Below are 13,358 nucleotides of genomic sequence, written 5' to 3'. Positions count from 1 at the left end.
GGAGTTCTCTGATCTTTGCATCCCTGTGATCCGGGGTCGTAGGCATGGTCCTTTCTTTCTTGGGTGGTGTTGGGCGATCTTTGATGAATTGGATTTGGAAATGGAAACCGACTACTGTTGTGTTCGTCCATCAGGCCTTTCTTTCGTCGGGATCCATGTAGTTCAGTGTGTTCGGTCATCTCTTTCTCAGGACTGGGCCGAGGAGCTCGATTTTCTTGATGTATGCCTTTCTTGGTCAAACTACTCCTTGCCCCTATCTGCTCGGCGCTTTTTGGGGTCCTTAGGGCTTGGACCAACCGCGGTAAGCGTCGGGGCAAGGGGAGGGATAGTCTAAGGAGGTTGCGGTGCAGGGTTCAGCGTTTGCATCATGGGCAAGATTTGGTCGACCTTCTGTTGCATCGCCTGAAACTGGGCGGGGTCGAGCGTGACCTAAGGCTGGGGCTACTACTGAAACTCGCACGGTGGAGGGCTGCAGTGAGAGCAAGATCCCCGAGATGGGGATCAGCCTGTTGAGCATTCCAATGTGTTTCTTGGCATCTTACTTGATTACACAAAAAGAGGATTAGGAATGGCTTTTTGTGTGTTCCCACAGATGGCGCCAATCTGATGTTGCTCGATCCGAGGTGGTTCTTGAACCAAGGTAGTAGTCAAATAATCCTACTAACTAGGCAGAGCCGAGGAGGAAGGACGAAGCTGCATTTCAAGATTCGAAACCAAGAAAATAGTCAGAGGCCTGAGGAGTTATCCCCGGGTAGGTACTCTGACGCTCAAGTCAATCGAGAAAAGTGATCGATCGGGCCGAGCAATTAGAGAACAATGCTGGTCCAAGTAGAGTAATGGTATGGAAGTAAAAAATTGGATCCCTTACCTTGAGTGGGAGGTACCTTTTTATAGTCGAAGATCCGTGTCCTGGTTGGATGAGACTTCTGGGGTTGTCGGGATGAAGTTATCCACCATGGTATTTGGGATAAGACCTAATCCCCAATGGAGTTGTCCTATCTGTGTGACATCCTCCTGTCTTGGTTGTGCTTATATGACGTGGTGCCAACGTGGCTAAGGTGATAAGGAGGGTCGCGGAAGTTACGTGGTGCTGATGTGGGCGAGGTGATAAGGCGACCACGGGGGCAACACGTGGCACTCGGGGCCAGCTCAACCATAACCCAAACACTAGGCTAGATATTTTTTTACAGAGTAAAAACAAAGAAAACAACACAAAAACAAGCCAACTACTAATAAAAAAATGTCAAACCGAAGTAGGAATGGCAACGAGGCGGGGCGGGGACGGGGAGCCTCTCCCCATCCCCGTCCCTACTAACGGGGACAAGGTTGTCCCTATCCCCACGGGATCCCCATTTCCCATGATTTTTTATAATGTTAACCATTTTGTTTTTGTTTTTTATTTTATTTAAAAAATAAAAATAAAATAATTAAAACTTACAATCCTATTAGAAAATATTCAAACATATTCAACCATATTTTTAAAAATATTAATATATAGATGTATGTGTACATATATACATATATAACTTATACATACATATATATTAGTGAAGATCCCACAGGGTAAGGATCGGAGTCTCCGCGAGGCGGAGAATACTCTCCCCGTCTTAGCAGGGAGAAAATCATCCCCACGGGAATCAAGAAAATGAAGAAAATTGCCATCCTAAATCGGAGCGGCCCATTCATATTAGCTTCACTCCCTTTCAACAATATATATATATATATATATATATACCTCAAAATGTCACATTGTATTCCTCGACCACTTGGCCTTGCAAGAACCATCTTTTCCAACCGAAAAAGATCCACTGAGCTGGAATTCAGATTCAGGCTTATGAATTTGGACAAGAAAAAGACAAATGCAAACCATTGTCTTGTAATTCGTGTCAGTTGTCCAACAAATCCCAATAACCATCCATCGTGTTAGCAGTGTTGGGATTAGGGAGGTGAGTGAGCATGAAATAGGATCTATTACTCACATATGGGCGCCTTACATGTACATACATGGTGCATTGGGAACATCTTCCGTATTTATTAGTTATTATTCACGGGAAATAGTTCCTAATGCTTAGTGGATGTGCCTGTGAGGCACCCATTTGTGAGGAGCAGATCCCATCACAACTTGAGACCAATTCTACTCCTGACACTTGATGTCTCACATGCACATCCTATTATGCATTAGAAATATTCTCAATGCATGGTGGATGTACCTGTGAGGCGCCCATTTGTGAAGAGCAGATCCCGTCACTAATACCTTGAAAGTATGGGTGGTGGTAGATGTGCGTGTGAGATCGTGTGAAGCGACCTATGTGAGGAGAAGATCCGGTCTCAGTGAGCATATACATCGTACGTACGATACAATGCCAGATCGGGATGTAGCTGTTTATTGGGCGCTCATTAGTCGGTCATCGCATGCTTACATAATCATGTTACCCTCCGACTGTTCCCACATGACTACCAACACCAACCGTACATTACAGATGCACCTTGGAAAAATATCTCCCATGGGAGATGTTTATGTGGGAACAGACCATGGATATAGCAGATCCCGAGTGGCTACAACTCCCGTGGCATTATTAGACTTGCTAGAAATAAAAAGACAACGCCAGCCAGCACTCAGCAGGCCCAGTTCTCTCTCACCGGTTTATTTCTAGTAGGGCCCATATGTGTAGGTGTTGCAGAAATATCTATTAATGGAGGATTTTTTTTGGGGAGCAGTTAAAAAACGGACGATTCCATTCTTCTGTTAATATTTTCTTTTCTGCAACTCAATATGGATTCAGTAATGGCGCGATCTTTGAAGGTGGCTGTAATCGGAGCTGGCGCCGCAGGTCTAGTCGCTGCTCGTGAACTCCAAAGGGAAGGTCACTTAGTTGTTGTTTTTGAGAAGAATAGCAAGCTCGGAGGTACATGGGTTTATGACCCCCGAGTCGAGACAGATCCCCTGAGTCTCGGTCCTCGGAGGGAAATCGTTCAAAGCAGTCTCTACAGCTCTCTCCGGACTAACCTTCCTCGCCAGATCATGGGTTTCTTGGATTATCCATTCCAGAAGAGAGAAAATGGCGGAGATGTGCGGACGTTTCCTGGTCACCAAGAGGTGCTCTCGTTTCTAAACCACTTCGCTCAACAATTTCAACTTGTCAACTTGATTCGATTCGATACTGAAGTCGTTAGAGTGGAGAGAGTAAATGGAAGAAAGGACCAGTGGATCGTCGAATCACGGTCTTGTGCATCGGAGTCGGAGATGGAGGTGTTTCAGGCCGTTGTAATCTGTAATGGTCATAACTCGGAGCCTCGAACAGCTGATATTCTTGGTACGTAACTACGTACTCCATGACATCAACGAGTTAACCAGATTGTCACAGTTTGCATCTGGGCCTTCATTGCTCGAGCTCGGTCCAGTTAGAATGAGACCCAGGGCCTCCGGGCCCATCAATCTCACAATCTGACTAGAGTGCCAATTTAAGTAGGAAACCCTAAAGCTAAAGGGACTAAACATTCGATTGGGTTGGGGAGTAGGTATTTTATTTTTTGTTTTTTTTTATTTAAAACATTGAAAATAAAAAGAGTAACCTGCGAACTGTTGCCCAGGTCAAACGGTTTAGAAGTCCGATCGCCTGGGTCAGCGATTTTCTGACTTTTTCAACGGTTTTTAGAAAATTCCGATTTTTAGTAAAACTGGACCTGGGGGCTGACCGGTTACCGATTTTTCTGGTCCAGTTTTGAAAACCATGGAAAAAAATCATCGGTGTAAATGTCAATCAATGGAAAAGTCGGTCGATTGGTTTAAATTTTGAATGGACTGTTGAAGTTTTTATGTGATAATACATTGATTTTATATCGATATATTATTTACATCGATTATCAATGGAAAAGTCAGTCGATTAGATGATTTACATTGAAAATAAACACATGAAATAACATATTGGGTATGGAGTTTTACACTGGCCTGCTTTTACAATGAAAACAAACACGTGTAATATTGATTCGCATTTACACCAAAAACAAATACAACCTAATATTAATAATGGATAATTAGGATATATTGTATAAGGTTTTGGAAAATGAAAAAAGATATATGATGCAGATATTAAAAGTTTAATTTGATAACATATTGTAAATCTAAACTGAACAATAAAATTATATTATATAGTGTCCCTTTTATTAGTAGACATACTTTAACTGCCAAGCTTGGTTTAATTAAACATGTACTTTGGCTCTTCGTGCAGGTTGTGGTTTTAATTGGAAAAGGGGCTAGTGCCTATGATATATCTATAGAAATTTCAAAAGCTGCTAAAGAAGTCCACCTAACATCAAGATCTCCAAATGTTGAAGTTGGAAAACTACATAACTATGACAATATATGGCAGCATCACATGGTAGTTCCTCCATTTTATCATACTTTTCAGAAATATATGCTTTTTTTAGGTTCTATTATGATATATCTAAAAAAATTTTGACCAATCAACTGGTATAATAAATGTGATATAGCCAATCAGGTGTTATTTATCAAAATTCATGGGTGGATTTTGATTGATCAAAATTCTTCCCATATCATATTTTTCCTGCATCATAAATTTTCTCGCTTTATTTTAAATTTTTTTGAATCACGTTACAGATAAAGTGCGTGTATGAAGATAGTAAGGTTGCCTTTTATGATGGATCCTCAGTGAAAGCGGATGTCATTTTCCATTGCACTGGGTATGGTCATATCCTTTATCGTCTACTCTTTTGTTTTCAATTCTTTCAACAACCTAGTCCGTTTTAAGCTGGGGAAAAAAAATAGAAACTTAATTTATTTGGAATGTAGTTGGATTAATTGATGATATGGGTCTGGATTATGATGCAGTTTGGAATTGTAACTGTTGAGGACAACCGTGTTGGACCTCTATATAAGCATGTCTTTCCACCATGTTTAGCTCCTTGGATTTCCTTTGTTGGTCTACCTAACAAGGTTTGTTTCTTTACATACAAGTGCTTAGGGGTGTCAATTAATTGGACTGGATTTGGTCCAATCCGATCCAGTTCAATGTGAATCCATTACAAATGGACCAGGTCCAATTCAATTAATATTTTGGATTGGTCCAATTTAATATCTAAACCACTTAATCTGTTTAAATTATTTGTTTTAATTTATGTTGGTTTCAACCTAAACCCAGTCTATTGACACCAATATTCTTAACATATATCAATAGATCAGATATTGGCTTAATCCAACCCAATCCAATATAAATTTATTATAAATGAATCAGGTCCAATCCAATCTAATAAACAATCCAATATGTTGTTGGTCCCGGTTCATTGAATTGTCCTGAATATTTTGTGTTTCGGGTTGTCGTTTCTTTATCTTCGGCCAGGGTAGGGGGTGGGGCCTGCCCGGGCTTTCTTTGGGTTTAGTTTCGTTTATTGGGTCTGATTTTTTTGTTTTGTTTTGTGGTCTTGGTATTCTGAGCTTGAGTTGGTTTCTGGCCCAGTTGACTGTGCTGGCGTCTCCTGGGTTTGTTCTGTTGGATGAACCTGGTCCATTGTACTAGACATTCTCCTCTTTTCATTTTTGTTTGTCAACGGCTGCATGCTGGTATGATACATAAAGCTAACAGACTGGTTTTCTCTATAATTATATGATGCCATCAGGTTATCGCCTTTCTAACAGCTGAGTTGCAGTCCAAGTGGATAGCACAAGTTTTATCTGGAAAGGTGCTACTGCCCGAGGAAGAGGAGATGATGGCATCCGTCGAAGAATTCTACCAGCGTATGGAGGAGATGGGGAGACCCAAGCATTACACTCATATGTTGGACATGGATGCGGTATGATTTGAAATCTCAATTCTCTTTTTCTCTCTCTCCAAGAATTAAAGTATCGGTATCGGGTATCGTATCGAACAATTTGGATACGGATATCGATATGTTTGGGAAACGCATCGATATAAACGAAAAATATGAAAACGCTTGGATACGCTAAGAAAATACACACAAATTCCATAAATATATTAATAGCATTAAGTTTAATGTCAAAACATAATATTTATATTTTTGTAAACAATAAATATGTTATTATAAAATGCAAATTAAAATATCAATTAATAATTTATACAAATATATCATCTTAACTTACTTAAAATATATCAAATCTATTAAAATTTTGGAAATGCATATCATATGAAAATTCATAAATTTTACTTACTCAAATAATTATTCCATTATTAATATTTTATATTAATAAAATTTTGAAGTTAAAAATTATTTTTTAATATAAAATGTAGATTAATGGATTTGATAGATTCAATTTATATTATATTTTCAAATACTTTGTAAACAATACTTTTATTTTTGTAAATAATAAATACATCGTTATTTAGTGTAAATTAAAATATTAATTAATAATTTTTAAAAATTTAAGATATATACCATATGAAAATATATAAAATTTAAGTATTAAAATAATTATTTGATTATGAATATTTTATTTGCATAAATTTTTAAAATTAAAATTCATTTTATATATATATATATATGTGGATTTTATAAATTATTTATTCCATTTATTTATAAATACTAATTTTGAATAATGTTCTTTTTAATTTGTAGTTGAAATTTTTGAAAATAAAGGTATGTTGTTTTTTGTTTACAAGTAAACATTAAGTTTAATAAAACTTATTTTATTACACTTACTAATACAAAACAGCAAATAGCTTTGTGGTTAATGCGCGCTTGGGCATCAGGTGCTTTGAGCAACGTGGATTTGAGTCATACTACTCTCATTTCTTTATTGCGAAGTACTGTATCATTAGTTGAAACCATAGTTGATACGCTTCTGTATCGACACGTATCAGACTGGTATGTACGACTAATAGGATATACTTGCATAGTGTATCTCATATCGAACGTATCATATTGATATTTTAATCCTTATCTCTATTTGTGATGAAATGCTTCGTGTGTGCAAAATTTTGATACATCCTTGTTTCTCCGTGATTTTGTTTGTGATGCATATTGTGACAGTTTGAATATAAAAACTGGGTTGCAGCTCAGGTTGGATTGCCACCCGTCGAGGAATGGATGAAACAGATGTATTCTGCTGCTGTCAAGAATATTCGGAGCCATCAGGAAGGTTTTCGAGACGAATGGGACGATGACTATTGGAAGTCCATAATTAGAAACCAGCCAAATTAATGTTATTACTTCGGATGGCACAACCAGGGTCGTCCAAGGATGATGAGTAGTAGTGGATTTTGACTCATGTTCTTTGTTTCAGCTTGTTTTTTTTTTTTTTAATTCAGGGAAATCTTTTGATTAGTATCCTGTATTTTGGGTCTAATATCATTTTGATCTTCAAATTTTAAAACTCAATAATTTAATATCTAGATTTTCAAAATATGTTAATTTAATATTTATCGTTAATCATCTATTAAGTAGAATTTGAAAAAATAAAAATATCCTTCTAAATATCGTCTAATTTTCTTTATCAATTATCCTAATATTAATAAAAAATTAACAAAAAAACAGAATTTGGACTATTCATTTTTTTTTTTTGTTAATGATTGCTTTTCAATAAATAGAAAGCAATCAAGGCTTTCTGCGGGGACCAGAATGGATAAACGTTGATGAAATTTTCAATTTCTTTTTTCTTCATCATTGAAAAGCAATCATGGGTTGTAGTTATTCGGTGATGAAAAAGAAAAAGAAATTGAAAACCACACTGATCATCGTCCATGATTCATTAATATGTGTGGCTAAATCTCAGGAATAAGGAGTTAGGATACGAGACTATGTGCTCCCTTATTTGAGCATCACGACCCACCATTGAATAGGTCCCACCTAGAAGATCAGGCAAAAAATTGGGATAAATTTACAGAGATTATGAATCTCTGATTTTACTGCAGTGATTTGGTATTGTGGTGTTTTATCTGTCATTCTATTTAGTATATCAGTGTTTCAGAAAAAAAAAAAAATTATATATATATATATATATATATAGGAAGAAATCATGTTTATGCAAAAAGCTACACTAGGGATTCATCAAATTGATGTTTCTATTTCTGAACCACTATATATACTAAGTTTACCCATTAATAAATTTGTTTTTAATAAAAAGAAACTGTGGTTGCTGGTTACAATAAATTGTCTAAACCACTATTTAGAAAAGGGTTGTTGAGTTATAAGAAAAGTAGTGTGAATGCAGATGAACTTGATTGGTGGACCCCGGCCCACTTGACATAAATATTGTAATACCTCAAGGTTAGCAAGATTATCCATTTTCTAGAACATCTTATCCCAGGTATATCCTGTTAGAGAAGATTAGGCTAGCTCTTTTTCCTATGAATGGTTTTCCTTCATTCATAGAGGCTCCCTGTTCATATTATCCGACAAATGTTGCTTCGATCGGGAATCTTTCAGCCAGCGATGGGTTATATCTATATATATTAACCTGTTTTTATTCATGGGCGGAGCTAGAAAATTTTTATAAAGGGGGTAAAACCTAAATCAAGTATGAATGGACCCATAGGGGGGTCAATCATTGAAGTAGAGAGTGGGGGGAGGGAAAATTTTACTTAGAAAGTGGAGAATTTCTGAACCATATGAAGGGCCAACCATTGAGGTAGAGAGTGGGGGAGGGAAAATTTTACATAGGAATTAAGTGGAGAGTTTCTGAACTATAAGAGGGGCCATGGCTCCCCTGGCTCCGCCCCTGCCTCTATTACACAAGGGTTTGGTTTGAGTTCAGATCGGTGCCTTACATATACATCTCAGCGTGCATTGAAAATATTTTTCATACTTGTCTTAGGAAGATATTTTTAATACACATGAAAATGTGTTGTGAGGCAGATGTAGGGAGCGCCCTAAAAAGGCACCCATGCGAATTCGTTTTATTTAGGAATTTTTAAGAATCCAACATTACTCAAGGCATATATTTAATTGAATAACCTTATGGTAATAAAATAATGCTATGCTTATTTTGATAGAAAATAGGGTTACACTATGATACCAAAAGAACTTCTAACGAATCAGGTGGTATCTTTTTCAAGAGCATCCTCTAATAGCCTCGAGTCTCCGCTCTCAAGACTCCACTCTCAATTCAAATCGGATCTACAATGCGACTGACGTATTAAAATGGATTGTTGTATTCTTATTGGTGATCAGATCGGCTGCCCACTGAGTGCGCCCCACAGCCCATCCTCTCCGTGTATTGGGAACATCTCCAATGCTTGTCATGGGGGAAATATTCCCAATGCAGGGAGGTGATGGGCTGCAGGGCGCCTATGAGGCACGCTATGTGGGCAGCTAATCCCATCTGTACTTACTATGTATTTAGTCTGTTAACATGACACCCATCGACCAATTGGAGTAGCATGTCATAAAATGTAAAGAGAATGACTGTTCAGCACACTTTAAGAATTCTTAGCCTCACGGTACAGTTGGGTAGGTGCCAATTCGAAATTGATGCTAATACACGGTAAGGCTGTTCATAAGAAGGTCCAACCCGACCAAACCAACCCAACCCGAGTCGGTTTCGGGTTTTACAAATTCATAAACCAATGGTTTGGGTCGGTTTCGGTTTTCTTATGTGAAAACCGAAACTGACTCGAACCAAACCGACTTAGTTCCTACTTAATTAAAAACTGAAATATCTGAAAATATATATTCCAATATATTTGTATGTACATTTTTGTTTATATATATATATATATATATATATATATTTCTAAAATACATATTTCAGTTTTAAATATATTTTCAGAAAAATAGGTGGTCATGGGGGGAATGGATGAACTTAGAGCCGAAACCGACCCAACCCGACTCAAACCGACCAGGTCGGTTTTGCTTAATACTAGGTCGGTTTCGGTTTCCATCTCAGATAACTCGACCAGATCGGATCGGTTGGAAAAACCTCAATAAATCGACCCAACCCGACCCGTGAACAGCGCTAATACACAGGTAGGTATTGGTGTTTTAGGATGGAGTGTTTGTCATTTTGAATTGTATAAAGTTGCAGTGGAATTCAGAATTCTACAGTGTAGTGCAGTGTACTTTTCCATATAATGTATGAATTGTGGAGTAGTTGGCAAAGGCATGCTTTAATGACTTCACATTTGTGCCCTACAAACACCCCAATTCGGGATATTTTACCAATGCATGCTGGGATGTGCATGTGGGGTGCATATGTGATATATATATATATATATATATATATATATATATATATATATATATATATATATATATAATGGGGCATAAGAAGAGGAAACTAGCTATATGAGAAAAAAGTAAAAAGCATTTGCACGTGTGGAGTCCAAGGCATGTGAAATTTGTTTCATATTTATCATTAAAAATTTAATTAATTACATTGATATCATTGAATACAATGGTAACTTGTCAAGTCTCATTTTTCTCATTCACATTTGATACTAAACATCTAACTATTTATAATGGTGCCACTACTAACTATTTAAAATGATGCCACTAAACTTCTACCTCTTTCATATTTGCTAAAAATTCTCTCTCTCTCTCTCTTTCTCTCATTTTATTTCTTTGGGTTTGATTAAACTCGACCAGTTGAACCACTTGAACTGTCACCCATTCAAGATTCTGGGTCCAGTTGAGTAAAACCCAAAGAAAGATAAAAATCATTGAATTGGTCAAAACCATCCAATCCAGATGATTGGACTTGTTCAACCCAATGACCAGGTCACGGGTTGCACATTAAATGTGTATGCAAATTTCAAGAGGCCGTAACTTTGCACTCTGATGTCCGATTAGGTGAACGTTTTTTTTTTATTTTGGGTAACTTTTTGAGATCTATGCATCCCAAAGAGCTATAGGTGCATTGCCTTGTTATTTTTGCAAGAAAAAAAAAACCATTTTTAGCTTCAAATTGTAAATTTGAATATGCCTTTACAAATAAAAAATTTAAAACTGAACTAAAAAATGTTTAGGGTTGTCAACAGGTTGGGCTTGGTTGAACTCAACCAATTGAACCTTTTGAACCATCACCTAGTCAAGATTTCTAGTCCAGATTGAGTAACCCGAAGGGAGGTAAAAAATCGTCCAACCTGGACGGTTGGACTGTTAACCTGTTTGACTCAGTGATCGGTCATGTGTTGCACATTAAATGTGTATGCAAACTTGAAATATTTAATTTTTTTACAAATAAAAAATTTAAGACTAAACTAAAAAATTTAGGGTTGTCAACGGGTTGGGTTTGGTCCAATCAGTTAAACTACTTGAACCATCACCTAGTCAAGATTTTAGGTTTGGTTTGAGTAAAACCCAGTGGAACGTAAAAAATCGTTGACTTGCTAAAAAACCATCTGACCCGGATGGTTGGAGCATTACCTCGTTTGACCTAGTGACCAAGTCACAAGTTGCACACTAAATGTGTATTCAAACTTTGGGAGGCCATAAATTTGCACTATGATGTCCAATTGAGGTGATTTTTTTATTTTGGGTGATTATTTTTTCCAAAACCCTTTTTTGCCCTCAAATTGTACTTTTTAACCAAACCCAACCAGTTGCACTACTCAAACCATCATCTAATCAAGATTCCAGGTCTAGTTTGAGTAAAACCCGGAGGGAGGTAAAAAATCATTAACTTGATTAAAAAACCTTTGACCCGAACGGTTGGACCGTTGACCCATTTGACCCGGTGACCGGGTTATGGGTTGCACACTAAATGTGTATGCAAACTTCAAGAGGCCATAACTTTGCACTCCAATGTTCGATTGAGGTGATTCTTTTTTATTTTGGGGATAACTTTTCAAAATCTATGCATCCCAAGGAGCCATAGGCACCTTGCCCATCTATTTTCTCAAAACAAAAAACCCTTTTTTGGCATCAAATTGCAATTTTTAGTATTGTTTTTACAAATAAAAAAAATTAATATAAAATAATACATATATTACATGTAGAACATAATACATATATTATATATGTACATATATAGGCCAATATATAGGGTAGCCTGATGGCTTGTTGACAGCTTAGGCTCGAAAAAAAAAAGTCGGGCCTAGTGTTTTGGGTCTGAGTCTGAAGCCTAAATTCTTGTCCAAGCCCAACCAAGAGTGTGCAGATAGCCCAAAGACTCAATCTAACCCGTTTGCAACCCTTAATTAATTAATTAATTAATTTAGTAAAATAAATAAATAAAAGTTTATTTATTATTGGGACGGGATTGGTGCAAACTATCTCAAACCAGACTCAACTTGTTAACAGCCCTACATATTGGGCTTAGGAGAGAAAGAGTAAGAGAAATAATTTGTTAGTAAATAAATTATTATTTCATTTAATAATTTAGTAAATTCAATAAATAAAAATTGATGGATAATAATTTACTTAATTTATTAAAAGAAATAATTTAATTTAGTAAATTAAATAACTAAAAACTCAGTTATTATTGGGATGGAAGAGGTACAGGCTATACCAACTAGACATGTTCATGGGTGGGTAGCCCAATAGTTCAATGGGGTGTCAATTGGACTAGATTTCGTCCAATCCTATCTAGTCCAATGTGGGTCCATCATTATTAATGGACCAGGTCCAATCCAATCAAATGAATATTTTGGACTATTTTGGACTGATCCAATCCAACGTCTGGACCGTCCAATTTGTTCAAATTCGTTTTGATTTAGATTGATTTCAACCCAAACTCGGTCTAGTGGCACCTATGTACTTATCTTATATCAATGGACCGATATTAAGCTTAATCCAACCTAGTCCAATATAAATTTATTATGGATAGACCAGGACCAATACGATCTAATAAATATTTTGGACTGGACGAGGTCCAACCCAAAACTAGTCGATTGACACCCTTAATTCAGTCCAAACCATTAACAATGCTAAACTAATTAATTAATTAATTTGAGATAGCATTTACCAATCTAATGTTGATAATATATAAATTTTTATTTTTTTATTTACTTATTTTACTAAATTATTTAATTAGTTAATATTTTAATTATCTAACAAATTATTATTGCTTACAAAGTAAGACCTAGAATCGTGTGTGTATGTGTGTGTGTGTGTGTAAATTATACCACTATATTAAAGAAAATACTATGACAAAAATCATCTCTCCCTCTTTTACTCCATTGCCTGATGGCCCTATTATTTATTTATTATTTTATTTTATTAAATGAAATATATTATTATTCATACATTTTTATTTACGAGTAAATAAGCACATGCGTTGCATGTGAGAATTTTTTTTTCATATTAGTTACTTGAATTTTAGATATATCATAGTTAAGACAGAAATTGAAAATTAACAAAAGTAACAATATGATTCAAAATAAACTTAAATATTTATTATTCAATTATGACATCATGGGTTTCTTTGAAAAGTTGGATCACTAACTCAC

General features: G+C 36.2%; 1 protein-coding gene across 1 annotated transcript; it reads left to right on the top strand.

Annotated features, from left to right (window-relative positions):
• Positions 1-2,604: 2,604 nt before the first annotated feature.
• LOC104602414 (flavin-containing monooxygenase FMO GS-OX5-like) lies at positions 2,605-7,354 on the top strand. Its single transcript, XM_010266098.2, has 7 exons — positions 2,605-3,314; positions 4,040-4,047; positions 4,230-4,379; positions 4,619-4,733; positions 4,842-4,954; positions 5,635-5,808; positions 7,003-7,354. The coding sequence occupies exons 1-7, from the start codon at positions 2,774-2,776 to the stop codon at positions 7,171-7,173; spliced, it is 1,272 nt and encodes a 423-aa protein (XP_010264400.2). The 5' UTR covers positions 2,605-2,773; the 3' UTR covers positions 7,174-7,354.
• The last annotated feature ends 6,004 nt before the right edge of the window (positions 7,355-13,358 follow it).

The sequence above is a fragment of the Nelumbo nucifera genome, chromosome 1 (genome assembly GCF_055504915.1).
Source record: "Nelumbo nucifera cultivar China Antique chromosome 1, China Antique-T2T, whole genome shotgun sequence".
NCBI lineage: Eukaryota > Viridiplantae > Streptophyta > Magnoliopsida > Proteales > Nelumbonaceae > Nelumbo > Nelumbo nucifera.
The sequence above is the reverse complement of the archived record's forward strand: the minus strand, read 5'-3'. Positions and strand labels throughout refer to the sequence as shown.

Bases quoted from the DNA above. Each gene is read 5' to 3' on its own strand.
- LOC104602414 (XM_010266098.2), top strand. From the start codon at position 2,774: ATGGATTCAGTAATGGCGCGATCTTTGAAGGTGGCTGTAATCGGAGCT. The intron at 4,380-4,618 runs GTAGTTCCTCCA...ATCACGTTACAG, and splicing joins ATATATGGCAGCATCACATG to ATAAAGTGCGTGTATGAAGA. The intron at 4,955-5,634 runs GTTTGTTTCTTT...TGATGCCATCAG, and splicing joins TTGTTGGTCTACCTAACAAG to GTTATCGCCTTTCTAACAGC.